Source organism: Lithobates pipiens, unplaced genomic scaffold (assembly GCF_037356315.1).
Source record: "Lithobates pipiens isolate NorthernLeopardFrog02 unplaced genomic scaffold, aLitPip1_a1.2 Scaffold_19, whole genome shotgun sequence".
In the NCBI taxonomy this organism is placed as follows: Eukaryota; Metazoa; Chordata; class Amphibia; order Anura; family Ranidae; genus Lithobates; species Lithobates pipiens.
This window is the reverse complement of record NW_027507764.1, coordinates 72,910,696-72,931,589: the sequence shown is the minus strand read 5'-3', so window position 1 is coordinate 72,931,589 and position 20,894 is coordinate 72,910,696. Positions and strand designations below refer to the sequence as shown.

Genomic DNA, 20,894 nt, shown 5'->3' with positions numbered 1-20,894 from the left:
CCGCCTGAAGGCCAACGCCTGAAGCTCAAACAAGTTCTGGACCCTTTTTTGTCGCTTGAATCTGGCAGATTTGGGTGTTTTTGAAGCATATTCACCCAGGAAGCTGATGGCAACATAGCAACAAATGATGAAACAGATGATCATTTTTCCTATTGGCTAATAAAAAAAATGGCAAAGCACAAAAATGCCAGAAAACGCTGCATGAATACGCGTAACAAAACGCCTGAGAAACTCGAAAACGCTATGCTCAGGTGTGAATGGGGCCTTAGAGGGGAAGCAAGAGCTGCCTCATGCGTAAACTAGCACTGACCGCATGTAAAGGTAAATTTTTGGGGGGTTTTGGATGGAGTGGGGAAGCGTTACAGCCTCTATAACATTTTATTTGCTGTCTGTGTCCCAGCTGGGAAGGTTCATCCCTCTTTTTGTCTTGGTGACCAAGGTAAAAGTAAAAGATACATTTTTTGGGGGCTTTTAGATGGAATGGGGAAGAGTTAGACCCTCTATCACATTTTTTTGGCATCTGTGTCCCAGTTGGGAAGGTTCACCCCTCTTTTTGTGTTGGTGACCATCACTACTGAGAGAGAAAGTGAGGGGAAATCAAAAATGTTGTTGTCACCAAAGCAAGAGGTGAAGGAAAATCTCCCATTTGGGACCTACTGTATGTATATTACCTCTCATTTTCTGTTGCATTTCAGGGGCAGACATTGGGAAGAATGTCCCCCTTATAGTAGTGTCAGAATTCAACCTTATATAAAAACCTAAAAAGATTATTGGTGTAATGCCATTGACTTTCCCATGTGCCATTGGCCTTGGAACTATGCAGAAACCAACAGACGGGAGATCAATCAGTCACAACTGAAGGAATCTCTAGCAATCTCTGGAACCTTAGGGTTCAGAGAGCCCTGGTTGAGAATGGCTAGTCTAGGGTACCACTGAAAGGAAGTTATACTTTCCATCCTGGAAGCTTGGGCTCTCCTCCTTCCTCTGATGCTTTGTGTTGTGGGTGGGTTCTCTGCATCCTCAATTACAGTGCAAGATTGTTGGTCCTGCAATGTAGGTGTTGACATCAGAGTGCCTGGGACAGATGGAGCACCGAAAAGAAGAAGCTTCAAGGGACTGGTCACAAAGAGGGAAGCAAACCGGCAGGAGCAAGGAAAAAGGTAAGTAATGGTACTCTAGACCAGTGGTCTCCAAACTACAGATTGGGGGGCCGGTTGTGGCTCTTTGCTTGCCTTTATCTGACCCTTGGGGCACTATTCCTCCCACTGACATCAACAATGGGACATAATTCCTGCTACTAACATCAAATATGGGGCATTATTTCTCCCAATGACGCCAACTATTGGGCACTGATGCTCAAACTGATGCCAGTGATGGGTCACTTTTTCTCCCACTGATGCCAACAATGACTATTCTTCCCACTGACACCAACAATAGGGCACTAACTCCTCCTAATACCAAAGAACCACGGTTTACTCCCACTAACGCCAGGACAATTCCTACTCTCAATGGCCACAGTTTATCCCCCCTAAACTTTAACCTCCCTGCCGGTTTTCCTGAGTGTGGCTCGGGGTTTAATTTCAGAACCATTAGCGGTAACCCCGAGCCACACTCGGGATTGCATTGCAGAATCCTGGTGCAGGTTACTTACCTTGTCCCCAGGATCCTGTGATGTCCCCCCGCTGTGTTTGTGGGCTCTGTCCTCTGCCCAATGCCTCTCTGTGCCGGGCTCCGTTCCCTGTGAGCGTCGCGACATGGCGGCAAATTCTAAAAATTGAAAAATCATAATACATACAGTACACTGTAATCTTTTCAGATTACATTACTGTATGGAATTATTTCACATCCCTTTTGTCCCTAGTGCTTTGTCCAGTGCCCCACATGCAGTTTTATATTATATATACTGCTCTTTCTGCCTGGAAACTGGAGATTGTCCATAGCAACCAAAAAGCGTCCCTTTACGTCAAAAGTGTTTTTTAGACCAGCTAGAAAACAGCGATAGTAAATTAGAACACTTGCAGAATTGAGCGATAGTGATTTGTGGGGAAATTAATTTCATTATTATTATATTATTATTTTTTATTTATATTTATATTTATTTATTATATTATAATTTATGATTTTGTGTTTCAAACGTCATCATACCCAGGATATCTACTAGACTCTTGTTTGGACAGATTTACGTGTGTTATTGCTAAAAATTACAGGCCTACAATATAAAACACCAAATTTCTATGCAAAATAATTGTAGTGCTTTGAGATGTAAAAATCGGACATAATCATACCGCCAGGGTGGTTAAAGGACAGTAAATTGGCCCTTTGTTTAGAGAGTTTGGAGACCCCTGCTTTAGCTAATGATCATTAGCCCCATTGTAAGGGTAACATTAGATTTTCTCTGCAGTTCAGATTTAATGACTAAATCGCTCAGATCAAATTCAGGCTAAATCAATACTGCATGTGCTTTTAAAGCATATCTGTGCACAAACTTTATTAGTTTGACTATAAATTATGATGTATATTTTTTGTGATCTGTGCGAAAATATGTAAAATTTGATGGCGGGTTCGAGGTTTTGAAGTGATGCATGTCAGTTCCCCTTTTGGGAGCCTTGCTTTCCACTCACTGCTGTAGAGAGTAGTGTCAGTTTACTAGGAGGTTGCCATGGAGACAGAGATCTGTATATACCGCACACTCACGCGGTCAGGAAATGGTGTCAGATCTGTGCGTTAAGGCTGAAAGTGCGACAATGCTATTTCTGTTTTCTTGGTTGTTGCTAGGAAATAATGGAAAACACAAAAAATACTCTATTCTCAGTGGGACACGTATGCAGTGATTTTTATATATGAAACTACATGAATTACCATAATTACAAACATTTGTTTCATTAGTGGTGCATTGCATGTTTGTAGGACTTGGCAACTGACACATTCATCGAAAGTAGAATATGAGCCCAAATATAACCCAATTCTGATTGTAACAGCTCCACTTTTGTGCATATTTTTTTTTTCTGCCCGGGTTAGAGGAGTCAGCTACTTAGCAACAGTTGATAATAGATCACTTGGCACTTAGGGGCTGATTTACTATAGGCAAATAGACTGCGCACTTTACAAGTCCAGTTGCACTCTGCAAGGGCATTCGCTCCAGAACTTAGTAAGTGAGGTAAAGCTTCACTTTGCAAATACCCAATCACATGCAAGCAAAATTCAAAAGAAAATGTATGATGTAAGTCAGCAGAGCTTCCCCTCATTTCCTAAGCTCTGGAGCAAATGTCCTTGCAGAGTGCAACTGCACTTGTAAAGTTCACATACTATTTGCCTTTAGTAAATCAACCACCTACTGTTATTAGACATGTGCACTGCCGAAAAAAAATTTGTTTGTTTTCGTTTCATTCGTTGTTTTTTTTTTCCTTTTGCGGGTCATTTGTCATGATTGAAATTTGTTATTTCGAATAAATTTGTAAAAATTTGAAAGAACGAAAATCTGAAAATGTAAAAAAACAAAAATCCGAAAATTCTAAGATCCGAAAAAAAAAAACTAAATAATAACTAACTGACTAATAATAACTAACTATTAAATTCTAGGTATTAAGAATTTCCTTTCAAATCTGTCTGTTAGTGAACGTAAGAATACTAATTTATCCACAGTTACAAATTACCCGAAATAACAAATGCTGCATTTAAACGAATGGAACATAACGAATAAATAATAATGAATAATAAAATATTTTTTAATTATTATTATTTATTATTATTATTATTATTATTATTATTATATATGTTACGCTCCAATCATTTAGGTGTGGCATTCGTTATTCCTGATAATTCGTAACTTTAGATAAATTTCTTATTCCTTACGTTTACTAACAGCCAAATTTGAAAGAAAATTCCAATATCAATCAATTAATAGTTAGTAATAGTTATTAATAGTTAGTTATTATTTTTGATTTTAAAATTTTCGGGTTTCAAAATGTTCAGATTTTTGTTCTTATTTTCGAATATTCGAATTTCACATTTTCGCATTTCAGATTTTCGTTATTTCGGAAAAACTTGTTAAATGGGTTTCTTTAATTTGAATATTTCCAACTTAACAAATTTGTCGAATTTAGTCAAAAAATGAATTAGGAACGAAAAAAATTGCACATGTCTAACTGTTATGGTTTCATTTAAATGCTACAGATTGCCAGTTGAAGGTGTACAGCCAAGGATCGCCATAGCCTGTGTTCATTCAATTCTGTGAGGCACAAAAAAAAATTATTTTTTTTTGCATGTGTAGCGGCCACAACCCTTGCTGGGTGGCCTTGACTTATTGGGCTTACCAGTTACCTTCTCTTGGCCTGCTCTTCCACGTCTAGGGGTTCCCAGGGTAGTTACCCAACGACTTGAACACTGACACGGATAAAGTCCTTTAACAAAGGTTTTATTTTGCAGTAGTAACATCCAATAACACAGTCTCTTGTGGGAACAGAGGGCACGGGTGAAGAACTCAGGCACCTTGAACTTCAGGTCTAACAAAGTCTCTAATTCCACCCAGAGAGTAGCCACTCGCAGCTGGGTACTTCAAGGCTGAACAGATCTCTAGCCAGAGATCATGGCAGTTAGCACGTTGACTCAAAACTTGAAGCAATCCTATAAATGTGTACAAGTTGTAACTAAGGGTGAACAGGAACCTTCTCCTCACTACCGGGAACGTTTACCGTCTACTCAATGGTACTGGAAAAGCGTGGATTCGTCAATGTCCTTCCCAACTCAGTAACCAGGCACTTCTCAGGATGCCACTTGCCGGCCCTCCCCCGAAGAGTCCTCCCCTGGGCATTTCCACGAGTTGTGGTGCTTCTCCAAGCCGAGAGCACACCCAGGCACCTTGAATCCTCCCTCAGTTACTGCGCCTCGGACCAACAGGTTCCGAGACTCGGGAACAGACGGATCCCTACCCCAGACCAGACGGGTCTACCAGGGGCCTCTAACAGGAACATGTTGCGGTGTGTTGAACACCCCGTGACCGGGACCCCTCATGGGGCTACCCTGGTCCTGGAACCAGAACAGACCACACGGGTCTCACAAACTCCTCTCCCTGAACAGGTGACCCACACCTCTTAAGTACCCCTTCCCAGACTCCTCAGCGGGCCTGGCACTTCCACTGATTGGTTCAGAGAAGGCTGGTACCTAAACATCCAACCAGGCCTGGTTCTGGCCTGTCATGTGCACCTCACCATTCAAAGTAGTGGAGCCGTGGTTGGCCTCTCTGAGCATGAATGTTGCTGTGCGGGGGATTACAGGGGATGGATATCAAGACAAATGTAATTTCTTTTGATAATTGTATGTAAAAATATATTCAATGATTTTCTAATGGATGCATAACTCAATTGAATTTCTCTTTTTTTCTGCCTGGAGTTCAGCCTTTTAAGCCTAACTCCAGGCAATTGGTGTGTGTGTAAGTAGAGTGAAGAGCCAACATTTCTATCAGGTGTTTATTTCTGTGCCTTTCTGTCCTGGTACACACCCTGCATTTCTAATATGGGTGTCACAGGGACAGGAAGTGAGAGAAATTCTCCCCAGAGTGGTCACAGAAATGAAAACCTGATAGAAACGCTGACTCTTCCTTACTTTACTTACACTCTTGTGTAATTCAGAACACATTCAAAATCAAATGTGTTCTTGTTACACACAAAAACTTGCATATTTTATTGCAGGCACGCTGCAATTCCATTAATTGTTTATGGCACCTCAACACACCTTGCTTAAAGTGCTTGAGAAATTGTATAACACAGTGCATAGTAACAAAGTGCATGCATGCATTTTAGTGCAGTGCAATTCAAAAAAAAAAGTCATGGTCTTCTTTGGTGTGGTAGGCAGCCCATTCAAAATGAATGACTGGCCCTACCGCAACGTCTGGAAATGAGCGTAAAAAAGCACGGCAACACACGTGTGCTGGCACATCACAGAGATGTGACCCTGGGATAAAATAAAAACATTGTTGGAAGTTCTATCCATTGCCAACTACAGTGGAACCTTGGATTACGACCATAACCCGTTCCAGGAGAATGCTTGTAATCCAAAGCACTCGCATATCAAAGCGAGTTTCCCCATAGAAGTCAATAGATACAAAGATTTATTTCACATGGACTTCTATTACATGCAATACCGCATGTGGCCAGAGATGGGGGGTGCCAGAGAGCCTCGGAAATACTCAGGGATAGCTTGGCTGAACTCGAAAAGGCTCGGAAAGGCTCGGAAAACACTCGAGAATGGAGTATTTCCGAGTGTTTACGAGTAATTCCGAGTATTTCCGAACGGCTCCAAACCGTCCCTGGCACCCCCGCACCTCTGGCCAAATGCAGTACTGCAAGGCCCATTAGCTTCAATTCTGCTTGTTTTGCGAGACAACACTCGCAAACCGAGTCAGAATTTAAAAAAAAAGTTGCTCGTCTTTCAAGTCGCTTGTTAACCGTGTTACTCGTAAACCAAGGTTCCACTGTATAAATTTGCTGATTGCTACAGTCATGTTGGCAATGTAATTGCATTTGTGTAGTTTTCTATGCTTTTTATTGATTTATTATTACGCTGCCACCCTGTGGTCATTGTATTAATTGCAGTTAGTTGATATAATTTCCTCCTTCCTCATTGTAAATTACTGCTATTTTTTCTGCAAGGCACACACTGTGGAGAGGATGGAAATATTCATTTTGACCACTTTAGATACCAACATCTACAGCAACATATTGTTTGACTGAACTTTCTGCACGCAATAAAGATATTTGCAGATTCTAAGCATTTGGTGACGGGGTGGATTTGATTTATAATCATCATTTTTAAAGAGAAAATATCATATCTGACCTTCAGTGGCTCCTCCTCTGACCCGCTGTTGACTCCCCAACAGTCCCATTCACTTTAATGGGACGGTTGGTGATTCGGCAGTGTCACAACAAGCGTGGCGGCAATAGGTGAGTGGATGGCCACTAACAGGCGCTGCCATGATAGATCTGAAATGACAGGTACTCTTTAAATGTAATGACTTATTCTTGCTGGTAGTTAGAATCTTTAATATTTGCAAACGAAATGAAGGTTTCTTATTTAGAATAATAAGCTAATAACAGCGATATCAGAACCGATTCAATCATACAGTTTATAGTGTACATAGATTTGCAAAACAATGGGATAAAGGAAAATTCCTGAACTTTGTTTTTTCTCATGGTTGCTGTGGAATTGTATGAATGCATCAATGCAGTGCATGCAGGGCTGGTGCAAGGATTTTTGACACCCTAGGCGAAACTTAATTTTGCTGCACCCCCCGGCTCCACCCCTGACTCCATCCCCTTTCCCTTGCCCATGTAATCCCCATTTTTTTAATGAAGCGCCCATCAAATACAGCCTCACCAGTGCCCATTAATGCAGCCTACCAGTCCCCAACAATGAATATTTGCTTGCTTCCATTCATTACGGAGATGGGATACAGACACAGTCCCCTGCCGCCGCTGCACCTCTGACACTATGTGCGAACGGTGTGCGGCTGCCTGCTGATGCTGAGACTTAGTTGCTTGCTGCAGAGAAAAGAAAGTAGGAACACTAGTGGCCAGGGTGCCCTAGGCAGCAGGGCGCCCTAGGCAGCTGCCTAGTTTGCCTAGTGGTAGTGCCTGCCCCGAGTGCATGTTATCTCAGCTTGCAGAGCTTAGATTCATTGAATGAGTTTACCAAAATTGTAAATATTGCAGAATATACAGCTTCATGCTACATAACTAAGCTCCATTTCATGCTGAATAAACGAAATTATTAATGTATCTTAAAAAGGAAACTATCTTTAGATAGATAGTCTCAGCAACATGGACATAGATATCAATACAAACCCGACAGAGGATCTAATCCTTCACCACTATTACCAAAACTAAATTCCAAAAATTGGCTAAAGTTGGGCAGCAATTAAATTGACCTTTCTTCCTGCAGTTATGATTTAGAAAAGTATCGGAGCGACAGAGCAACTCGTATTTTCAGGTCAGCAATGCCATCCTCTGATCTGTGCAGGTTTTCACACCAATATTTTCAATTTTCTATAAAAGTGCTATTTGTGAATTGCCAGATTTCAGACCTATTGGTTTGTAAAAGATCTCAGTTATGCTGACATTATAGCAAGCAAAGATGACACCTTTACAGGACAAGAAAAAATGGCAGCTTCTAAATTTTCTATGTTGACAGGTTCACTTTAAACAGAGCGTAATGCATAGTTCACCAAAGACTCCTATTCATAGGTTTATCTTCTCCACAGCTCTATGATGGCCCCAATGACCAGGCAAGACTCATTGGAACCTACTGCGGAACAAGCCTTCCACCAGGGGGCACCACTAATGGTACAAGCCTTCACGCTGTCTTTTATTCAGATGGATCCAATGGACGCCAAGGTTTTCAACTGATGTGGAATGTCAATGGTGAGAAAATTATATTTATATAGGTTACAATATTACACTCTAAATGAATCGTATGAATATTTAACCACTTCAATACTGGCACTTTCCCCCCTTCCTGCCCAGGCCAACTTTCAGCTTTCAGCTTTCAGCGTTGTCACTTTTTAAATGACAATTGTGCGGTCCTGCTACACTGTACCCAAGCCAAATTTTTATCATGTTGTTCTCACAAATAGAGCTTTCTTTTGGTGGTATTTGATCACCACTGCGGTTTTTATTTTTGCTAAACAAATAAAAAAAACGAAAATTTTGAATAATAAGAAAAAGTTTTTCTTTGTTTCTGTTATAACATTTTGTAAATAAGTAAGTTTTCTCCTTCACTGATGGGTACTTATGAGGCTGCACTGACGGGCACTGATAAGACGGCACCGATGAGGTGGCACCAATGAGGGGGCACTAATTGGCGGCACTGATATGCAGCACTAATGGACATTGATAGGCGGCACTGAACTTCATTTTCTCGGCTCGTCGTAGTGTTGCACCTCACCGCGTTCTTGACGTTCGAAAGTTCGAAGAACTTTTATGTGACCGTGTGTATGCAAGCCAAGCTTGAGCAGAATTCAGTTGGAAAAACCCTCCAAGATTTTTCTGATGGAATTTCTGATCGTGTGTACGGGGCATTAGTGCTCTGTACCGAGACGAGTACACACTTTAGAGGGATATGCTTTTGTTCATATTTCATTTCTGAGGTTTACAACCACTTTAAGCAAGCTGTACAATATGTACAGAAAAACAACCGCTGATATGCCAGAAACATAATGAGCGCCTACTTTTCTCTTTGACTCAGCCCAAATTCCTAAGCACATGGTGTCAGCCCTGCTTTCATCATTTCTGATAGCTTGGAAAAGAGCACAGACCTCCCCATAATAATTCACCAAAAGGGAGCTCATAATAGAAGTTCAATAGATTTCTATTTGTGTTCTGTATTTTCTGCTCTCTTGAATCAGCCTGTTTTAGTTGTACATACTCATTTTGTAATATATATGTCAGGCAGACACCTTGGGAAAAAAACTGGAAACAATACATCTCTTCCTTCTGCAGTTTATTCTATACAGAGGTTCAGCAACATTTCCCCATAATATTTAGATTGCAGAGCTTTGTCCAAACACAGAGCTCTGTGTGCAGAAGGTTCCCAGTCACACAATGTGACAATATGACATAAACCTAGTAGCTGCGGTTGAAGGTTATTTTTTTAAAGGTTGGGATGTGCGGGGAAATGGAAGTGACTTATCAGACTGAGACAGACTTTTGGCCTGTTGGTCCTGATTAACTGATGAAGTCATTGCATCAACTCTGGAATGAGAGAGATTTGTGTGGTCCTCTCAGGCATCGTGTACACTGCCGCTAAACGGACATTTAGGAGCAGTTGGGCATTTTTTTTTCCAACTGCCCCTGAACTCTCCTCTATGTTATCTTATCAGTACATGTACACAGGGTCGTTTATAGTCGTTTCTAGGCAGTTGAGTTTAGAGGCCTTTTTTGGAAACCAAAAAAACGAGTTCAGATGCTGAGTTTAGAGGCATTTCAAGCACCAAGTTATTATTATTATTATACAGGTTTTATATAGCGCCAACAGTTTGCGCAGCACTTTACAACATCAGGGCAGACATTACAGTTACATTACAATTTGGTACAAGAGGAACCAGAGGGCCCTGCTCGTTAGAGCTTACAATCTCAAAAGGAAGGGTCAATTGATACAAAATGTAATAGCTGTGGGGGGATGAGCTGATGGGGGAAGTGAAACAGTGTTAGTTAGAAGCAGGATAGGCTTCTTTGAAGAGAAGGGTTTTCAGGGATTGCCTAAAGATGGATAGATTAGGGGACAGTCGGACAGTTTGGGGTAGGGAGTTCCAAAAGTTGGGAGAAGCTCTGAAGAAATCCTGGAGTTGAGCATGGGAGGAGGTGACAAGGGAGCTAGAGAGCAGGAGGTCTTGGGATGACTGAAGAGAGGCTTGGTTGGTATTTTGGGACTAGGTTAGTGATGTAGCTGGGGGCAGAGTTATGGATGGCTTTGTAAATTATTGTTAGTACTTTGAATTTTATTTGTTGGGTGAGTGGAAGCCAGTGGAGGGATTGGCAGAGAGAGGTGCAGGACACTGAATGGCTGGTAAGGTGGATAAGTCTGGCAGCAGCATTCATTATGGACTGGAGGGGGGATAGTCTATGTAAAGGTAATCCAATGAGGAGGGAGTTGCAGTAGTTGAGGCGAGAGATGACCAGGGAGTGAATTAGAAGCTTGGTGGTGTCATTAGTTAAAAAGGGGCATATTCTGGAAATGTTGCGGAGGCTAAGGCGGAATGATTTGGACAGGGATTGTTTGTGGGCCTGAAAGGAGAGTTCAGAGTCTAAGGTTACCCGTAGCACCCTGGCATGCGGGGACGGACTGATAGATGTGCCATTGATCTTGACAGAGAAGGCAGGGGAAGGGGCACGCGTGGGAGGAAATATCAAGAGCTCGCTTTTAGCCAAATGCTTCTAAACACGGCTAAATGCGGTAACTCTCGTTTAGCCGCATTTCAATTACAGGCGTTTTTCATTTTTGGCTATTTTGAAAAGAAAACTGTTTCTTTCAAACTCTTCTAAACGCAAACGCAGCAAAACGTCACTAAACACGGCATGTAAACGTGCTATGCATACTAGCTCATTATGCCTTTTGTCTTGCAGGTTTTTTTTTTTGTTTGTTGTTTTTGATTTTTAGGGTTTATAACCACTTTAAGCCTAATGCCCCGTACACACAAGCGAATTTACCGACAACAAAACCGTGGAAGGTTGTTGGCTCAAACTTGTCTTGCATACACGCGGTCACACAAATGTTGTGCAACAATTACAAACATAGTAAAGTACAAGACGTATGGCGAGCCGATAAAAAGGAAGTTCAATAGTGATGCTCCACCCTTTGGGCTCCTTCTGCTAATGTTGTGTTTGGTGAGCATTGATTCTGAGCATGCTTCTTTGTACTTTGGACTTTTGTCCAATGGACTTGTGTACACACGATTGGAAAGTCCGACAACACACATTTGTTGGCGGAAAATTTGAGAACATGCTAGTCCGACAACAAATATCTGATGGAGCATACACATGGTTGGACTTTCCGCCAACAAGCTCACATCCAACATTTGTTGTTGAAAAGTCCAATCGTGTGTACGCGGCATTAGAGTTCATTTGGTCTGTGACTCAGAAAAAAAGGCAAAAAATGTTTTTAGTTTGCCCACTGGTGCTCCAGCCTCCTCTCCAGGAAAGCAATCCTTTCCTCACTTCTTATATACAAAACTCATAGGTTCTTACTATTACAAAACAAAGACCTTTCATTATGGTCAATTACAAAAAAGAAACACATTAGTAATATCTATAGAACTGAGTTTCATGTGCCACTCTCTGTTCCATACATTTCCTGCATATCCTGCATTGCAGTGTATTCTGGAGAAAACTTAATAGACATATGGGACTCAGCAGACACACAATAGTCTGTTTAACCATGGCTAGGGATCAGAGGGATTGCTGGCATCACATGACCTTCAAGCCAGAAATGTTTGGTTGCTTAAACAAATTGGTTATAGACATTTGCAAAGGTAATAGTAGAAGCTTGCAGTTGGTAGGACCATAATTGTTACTGAAGAAAATATAATGATACCTATTTCACTTATGTTACACAGTTGAGAAAATGGTGTTTTCTTGACCAGGGAAAGAATTCTTCGGTCATCCACCACAGTTGTTTTCCGTGGTCTTCCGGGTCTTTTGGTGTTGCTGAGCTCCCCGGTGCATTCTTTTTTTTTGAAGGATGTTCCAAACAGTTGATTTGGCCACACCTAATGTTTTTGCAAACTCTCTGATGGGTTTGTTTTGTTTTTTTAAGCCTAATGATGGCTTGCTTCACTGATAGTGACAGCTCTTTGGATCTCATATTGAGAGTTGACAGCAACAGATTCCAAATGCAAATAGCCCTTGAAATGGACATTTTATCTGCTCCTTGTAAATGGGATAATGAGGGAATAACACACACCTGTCCATGGAACAGCTGACCAGCCAATTGTCCCATTACTTTTAGTCCCTGGGAGGCACATATACAAACTGTTGTATTCCTATACCGGTCACCTGATTTGGATGTAAATACCCTCAAATTAAATCTGAAAGTCTGCAGTTAAAGCACATCTTGTTAGTTTCAAATCCATTGTGGTGGTGTATAGAGCCAAAAAGATTAGAATTATGTCGATGTCCCAATATGTATGGACCTGACTGTATTTTACCATATAATACAAGACATTCTCTGATTGGACAAGGAAGAGATCATGACATCATCACCCCGCTTCTCCACCTTGTCCAGTCAAAGAATGCTTTTCACCCTTTGAGAGAATGCAAAGCATTCTCTAATGCCGCATACACATGACCAGACTTTACGGCAGACTAGGTCTGATTTAATCAGTCCGTCAGACAATCCGATCGTGTGTGGGATAATCCAATCGTTTTTCTTTTTAAAAATCCAATGGACCTAGAAATAGAACATGTTTCAAATCTGTGTTGTCTCCTGTGTTGTCACCCTGTCATGTGGTCTTCTGATGGAGACTACAAGTGGCTGTTCTACCACAGATTATCTAGGCATGGTCCACTGTTTTCACCATTAGGAAATTGCCACTGTAGTGGCCACTGGGAATTACAATGTAGCCATTGCTAGCGTGTATCTCATCAAGTGCCTGTGATAAGGCTGCAGGAGATCAGCATTATAGAGATTAAACAAAGGATGAAAAAAGGTTAAAAAAAAGTTTTATTTTGAAAAAAAAAATGCTATTGTCATTGCACATAGATTTAGCAAACTAAAACCCATTCACTACTTTTGTTAAAAAAAAAAAAAAAAAAAAAACCCATTCACTTAGGGTTTAAATCTACTTTAATCATTTTAGGAAAAAACACCTGTCAGCAAGATGGCCCTACTATTAAAGACTTTGCAGGCTGTTAATCATTTTCATACTTAGTACTGTGTGTGCTATTGGATTCTGTTGAATGAACTGACCTTGAAAGTTGAACATTTTTAAGTTTCCTGCATGCTCCTGGCTTGTGTCCAGCTTAAAATAATTGGATTCAGAGAACAATAAGTAACACTCAGCAACTTCTTTTAATACAGCAAAGATTGTAGACTATTATTGTATGGATTTAAATATATATACAATATACTGTGGATATGGGGGTTGTCAGCTCTTGTGGTAGGTGTGTTTGTACAGTGAGTCCACACCAGACAGAAACTATAGTTAAGGGCCTGGCAGTGGCGGCTGGTGTTCAAAATTTTTTGGGGGGCGCAAACAAACTGAAAAATGCTGAAAAAAACATCAATTGCAGACTCACTGTGCCATCATTTGCAGCCACTGTGCCCATTAATTGCAGCCACTGTGCCATCAATTGTAGCCACTGTACCCATCAATTGCAGCCACTGTGCCCTCAATTGCAGTCACTGTGCCATCAATTGCAGCCACTGTGCCCATCAATTGCAGCCACTGTGCCCATCAATTGCAGCCACTGTGCCCATTAAATGCAGCCACTGTGCCATAAAATGCAGCCACTGTGTCCCACTGTGCCATCAAATGTAGCCACTGTGCACATCAATTGCAGCCACTGGGCCCATCAAGTGCCACCACTGTGCCCATTAAATGCAGCCACTGTGCCATTAAATAAAGCCACTGTGCCATTAAATGCAGCCACTGTGCCATCAAATGCAACCACTGTGCCCATCAATTGCAGCCACTGTGTCAATCAAATGCTGTCACTGTGCCCATCAAATGCAGCCACTGCGTCCATCAAATGCAGCCACTGTGACCATCAAATGCTGTCACTGTGCCCATCAAATGCAGCCACTGTGCCCATCAAATGCAGCCACTGTGCCCTCCAATTGCAGCCACTGTGCCCATCAATTGTAGCCACTGTGCCCATCAATTGCAGCCACTGTGCCATCAAATGCAGCCACTGTGCCATCAAATGCAGCCACTGTGCCATCAAATGCAGCCACTGTGTCCCACTGTGCCATCAAATGCAGCCGCTGTGCCCATCAATTGCAGCCACTGTGCCCATCAAGTGCCACCACTGTGCCCATTAAATGCAGCCACTGTGCCTATAAATGCAGCCATTTGTGCCATCAAATGCAACCACTGTGCTAATCAATTGCAGCCACTGTGCCAATCCAATGCTGTCACTGTGCCCATCAAATGCAGCCACTGTGTCCTTCAAATGCAGCCACTGTGCCCATCAATTGCAGCCACTGTGCCCATCAAATGCTGTCACTGTGCCCATCAATTGCAACCACTGTGCCCATCAATTGCAGCCACTGTGCCCATCAATTGCAGCCACTGTGCCCATCAAATGCAGCCACTGTGCCCATCAATTTCAGCCACTGTGCCCCACTGTGCCATCAAATACAGCCACCGTGCCCATCAAATGCAGCCATTGTGCCGAGCTGTCACTCAGGTTCATTCACAGTCTCGAATCTCTCACACTAATTGGCATATGTAGGTTAGTATTTAAGGATCTCTCTTACCTTCAGGATCCAGGCCATCCTCTCCGATCCTTCTCGGTGCAGCCTAACAGCAGATCCTCTGCTCACACCATCTGAGCAGCAGAGGCCGCCTCACTCCCTCCCCGGCCAGCCACCTCGGTCAGATGGGGCTCCGGCTGGGGGGTCTCAGTATCTTCTCCGTCCAATCCCCTGCCAGCCTACCCCCCCTGATGTCACCCCCACACCCCTCGGGGTACGGCAAGGGGGCGGAGCGCCGACAATACAGCATCAGCCTGACAGTTCTCCCCTTCCCCGGTACCGACACCGACCTCCGCTACCCAGAGCACACAGCAGCGAGCCGGGGAAACCAGAAGTGGTGCTGCAAAAAGCACCACCCACCGTCCTCCGATCACGGACAATAAAAAGATAGGAAAGGCCTAGGCAGACAAATGACAGTAGAGTGGGGAGTGTTCAGGGGCGTATCGCTTGTGCCCCCCTAACCACACCCTAAACAAATTGGCTTCCCATAGACCGCCGCATGTCTGGCGCCTGGTCACTCTTAAAGTGACCTTTTCTTTTTTTGGGGGGGGGGGGGGGGGGGCGGCGTCCAAGCGCCCCCTTTGGAAGGGGCCCCACCGGGGCCTGGTAGCCCACTTTTAACCACGTGCCCACTGGGTACTTATACCCCCTTCCTAACTAGGCCAATTTTCAGCTTTCAGCGCTCTCACACTTTGAATGACAACATTTTAGTCATGCAACACTGTACCCATACATAATTGTTGTTCTTTTTTCACACAAATAGAGCTTTCTTATGGTGGTATTTAATCACCAGTGGGTATTTTATTGTTTGCGCTATAAATAAAAAAAGTTTGTTAAAAAAAAGCATTTTTCTTTGTTTCTGTTATAATATTTTGCAAATTAGTAATTTTTCTTCATAAATTTTCACCAACATTTATACTGCTACATATCTTTGGTAAAAAATAACTCAAATCAGTGTATATTATTTGGTCTTTGTGACGGTTATAGAGCCTACAAGCTATGGTGGCAATCTTTGTCATTTCTTGAGATACTAACAAGCTAGGACAGTACAAATACCCCCCAAATGACCCCTTTTTGGAAAGTAGACAGCCCAAGGTATTTAGTAAGAAACATGGTGAGTTTATTGAAGTTGCCATTTTTTCCCACAATTCTTTGAAAAATGTATTATTATTATTATTTTTTTTTTTTTTTTACAACATGTTCATATTAACGCATTATTTCTCTCACATGGCATATGCATACTTGCAACTAAATCCCAAAACACATTGTGCTACTCTTCGTGAATATGGCGATACCACATGTGTGAGACTTTTTACACAGCCTGGCCACATACAGAGGCCCAACATGCAGGAAGCACCATCAGGTGTTCTAGGAGCAAAATTGACACATCAATTTTTTTGACTACCTATTAAACTTTTGAAGGCCCTGGAGCACCGGGACAATAGAAACGCCCACAAAATAACCCCATTTTGGAAAGAAAAAACCCAAACATATATTTTATGAGGCATAATGAGTCTTTTGTACATGTCATTTTTTTCCACAAGTTTTTGGAAAATGTGGAAAGAAAATAAAAACACATTTTTAAATGCATTTTTTACACATTTTTACGGCACTGTCAGGCACTGATGACGATCCACTGATAGGGTAGCACTGATGAGCACTCACTAATGGGCACTGGTGTGCACTATTGGACACTGATGAGCACTAATAGGGCACTGATGAGCACTGTAGTGGCACTGATGATCACTTTTGTTGCACTGATGGCCGTGTAGGGCACTAATGAGCACCGATAGCACTGTAGGTCACTAATGAGCACTGATAAGCACTCACTGATGGCACTGATGTGCACTGTAGTGCACTGAAAAACACTCACTAATGGGAAATGTAGGGTACTGATGTGCACTGATTATTATTATTATTATTATACAGGTTTTATATAGCGCCAACAGTTTGCGCAGCGCTTAACAAAATGAAGGCAGACATTACAGTTACATTACAATTTGGTATAAGAGCAATCAGAGGGCCCTGCTCATTAGAGCTTACAATCTAAAAAGGAAGGATCAATTGATGCAAAAGGTAATATCTGTGTAGGATGAGCTGATGGAGAAAGTAAAACAGTGTATTAGAAGCAGGATAGGTTTATTTAAAGAAAAGGGTTTTCAGGGATCTTCTAAAGATTGCACGCTGCAGCAAAAAGTGGGTGTGGCTGAACACGATAATGGGAGGGGCATACATGCAGTGGTTAAACAAAACCTTGGCTTCTTTGTACCTATAAAATATGCTTTGATTGCTGTGCCACATGCTGGAGTCTCAGGGATACATATAAATCTTATGAAAATCAGAAGCAAATCGTATATAAAATGTCAGAAATATGCAACATAACCCTTAGGGCTCATTCACACTAGTGGTTGTAGAGGTGGTAAAACTGTGCTGGGGGGGATGCTGCACACAGAGGTTTTTCTATCTTAATGCACAGAATGCATTAAGGTAAAAAACCTTTTGACTTACAACCACTTTAAAGCGGTTGTATACCCGTAAAAAAAAAAGGCTGTGAGGCAAAGGCATAATGAACTAGTATGCACCGCATACTAACTAAATACTTACCTTATAACGAAGCGCTGGCATCACCTCCCTGGCCCCTCTGAGGGAGCTGACAAGTTCCCTTTGCGTTTCCTGCGGGTTTGCGGCTCCGGCGCTGTGAGTGGCTGTGAGCCGCGATTACATCACTCCGGTGCATGTGCACGGGAGTCCTCTTTCTGGCAAGGGGCTCTGATTTTCCGGCAGCCTCTGCCGGACATTCAGTATGCATGAGCCGCTGATGTCAGCGGCTGCATGCAAGGTGAATATCTCCTTAACCATACAGGTTTAAGAGATATTAATTTTACCTACAGCTAAGCCTTATTATAGGGATAACTGGGAATAGAGAAGCTGCTCTAAAAAAAAGCATCAATCAGTTGATCAAATCAAAACATATGAATATGCAGAAAGTCCATAATTAATCATTTCAGCTTGTTGATGTCACCACAGAGTATAAAAACAGACAGGAGCGTGCCCACCACCATAATATGGACCTGCTTACCAGATAGCAAGCATAAAGGGCAGATGGCTATAACTCAGCCGCGGCCTTTAGCTTGTGGATGTCAACACCAAAATCATAAGACTGGATCTTGCAGATCGCTCACTCTCTCCAACTATGATGTTCGTCTTTGGGGTAGATACCCCAAAAGAGAGAAGACTGACCATAGTGTAATATTGTCTAAATAAATTTTATTTAAAACAAGGTATTGCACTTACATTTAGGAAGGATATTACAAGCGTTAAAAACAATGCCGGCCGACACAAACACACAGAGCCCCTCCTCCTAGAATGTGCTCTGTGAGATGTTCAAAGCTTGGGATATGTTTTTACAACCTAAACTTGGGCTTCACAGAACAGCTGTATTTATACTAGAGGTTAAATTACACTCAGATGGACACTCAGATGTAGGTAAAAATGTGAAAGCGGGGTATACAACCGCTTTAAGTTTAAACTTTAGCACAGGCCCAAATAATTATTAAAAGAGAAGTATGGCAGAGCTTTTTAGGCCATACTTTCTTGTGGCTCACAGGAGTACAGTTACTGTGCCCTCCTGTGACCCAGAGGCAGCTGATAGCAGGCTATTGCCCACTATCAGCTGATGGGGCAGAGCCACGTGAAGCTCTGGAAGGATCCAGATAATATTGTCAGGATCCACCTAGCTGCTTGATTGACAGCTTGCTCAGCCTTTTAGCTTGAGACTGACAGCCAAAGCCAGTCCCCTTCCCCAGCTTTGAACTCCAGTGAGCACCGGTGCGGCAGAGCGGAGAGCAGTGACTGGACAGTAGCCCCATTCTGCTTGCAGTAAACTGAATACTGAGCGATCAGTGAACATGTGATTGCTCTAGACTCTGATGCCACGTACACATGATCGGATTTTCCAATTGGAATTTTGTGATGACAGGCTGTTGACGGAAAATCTGTTTGTACGCTCCATCACACAATTGTTGTCGGCTTTTCGGATGGCAGGTTTTAAAATTTTCCATGGACATAAGGCCGTCGGACAAAAGTCCAAAGTACAAACACGCATGCTCGGAAGCAAGGACGAGCCAGAAGCGGTAGGTCTTGTAAACTAGCGTTCGTAATGGAGAATTAACATTCGTGACGCAGTAAATTATGAAATCCTGAAATGCAGCGCACAATTCTCTTCTTCTTTAATGCAATAATAATGAAGCTGCTTTGCTGGTGATACTGATGAAGTTATTACAAACTCATTTTTTTTTTTTTTTTGGAGCAAGTTACCACAACACCATTATCCTGTAGTTTTTAAGATCAAAGATACAACTATGTTGGTGTCCCTTGTCAATTTTACATTGTATTTTTTTTTAATGCAATAACTGCCTACTCCCAAACTGGCTATGTGTAAAACGCATAGCCAAGTATTATTCTACACAATTTTTTTATTGTGAATTAAAAAATAAAACAAATACAATTAGACATGCTATCTGCCAATAGAACTTAACCAAAAAGTGCAGTATATGCATCCAAAAATATAGAAAATATACCAAATCAAAACATTATTATTCAACCAAAAAATAAAATAAAAGCCTCATGCATGTGTCCTGCTTATTAATATAGGGGGTCAACAATGCCAAGAGTTGGTGAAAGCAGGGGTCCGTCACCCGGAGATAATTCCGGGAATCATCTGAATTATTCTCCTGGAGCTCCTGCAGCAAAGGCATATGGACATAATTGGTCACGATTAATAAACCAACCAATGTTTGGTCCAAGAAATCCTCCTCCTCCTTTTCCTGGACTTGGGTCAAAGAAAAAACTCCAAGGCCAATAATAAATAACACGTTATCTCCTCCTATTCTGCAATATGTCTGGTTGACGAACGGCCACTCAGAAACGAACTGAAAAGCACAAACTGAAAAGCGCAAACTAAAAAGCGCTAAATGAAAAGCGCAAAATGAAAAGCGTGAATCAACACTCACTAAACTTCTACTAACACAAAATTAGCAGAAGGAGCCCAAAGGGTGGCGCTAAGGAGCTGAAAAACCACGTAGCACGTCACTACGTTCATGTTTGACAATTCCTTGAATGCAAGACAAAATCCAGGCACATGCCTTTCGGACAAAAGTCTGAGTTTTTTTCTGCAGAAAATCCGATTGTGTGTAAGAGGCTTTAGAGTCTAAGCCCTTGTACACACGGTTGGACATTCCGACAACAAAATCCGTTGGATTTTGTCCAAAACTGGTGTTGCATACACACGGTTGGACAAAGTTGTCGGAAAATCCGATCGTTCGGAACGTGATGACGTTATTTAGTTACGACGGGACTACGTTCAGGCTAATAGCCAATAGCAGGCGCGGACTGACCATTCGGCCACTCAGGCACTGCCCGAGGGCCCCATCCACTAGGGGCCCCCATCAGGGTTGCCCCCTAGTGTAAAAATCTGTGTTTTTTTTTACATCTGTCTCTGGAATGTCCCTTACCGACATCCTTTTGGTCTAAAAATCCAGAGATTATAGCTTCCCCACCTCTCCAGTACCTTCTCAGCCAATATAAACATGTCTATGTATACTGTGTGATTGTATACTGTGTGTGTGTGTGTATACTGTGTGGCCCCATAATCACAGATTGCCAGGGGGCCCCGTAATCTTATTGCCAAGGGGCCCCATGAGTTGTCAGTCCGCCCCTGGCCAATAGCTTTGGTCTCGGAATTTGATCTGAGCATGCGTGGCACTTTATCTGATCGGAATTCTCTACAAACGATCGGACAAAGTCAGATCGGATCATGTTGTCTAAAAATGTTATAGCCCAGCTCTAAAATTTTGTCGGTCGGACATTCCAACGGAAACAGTCTGATGGAGCCCACACACGGTCAGATTATCCAACAGCACGGTCCGATC

The 20,894-nt window shown here is 42.3% G+C and overlaps 1 protein-coding gene across 2 annotated transcripts in view; it reads left to right on the top strand.

Moving 5' to 3' along the window:
* The window catches only part of CUBN (cubilin), a 359,740-nt gene that overhangs the window by 132,467 nt on the left and 206,379 nt on the right, over window positions 1–20,894 (top strand). For both annotated transcript variants that reach the window (XM_077490895.1, XM_077490894.1), the window contains exon 28: window positions 8,255–8,414. In XM_077490895.1, the coding sequence (XP_077347021.1) occupies window positions 8,255–8,414 (160 nt within the window). The remainder of the gene's footprint in view (window positions 1–8,254; window positions 8,415–20,894) is intronic.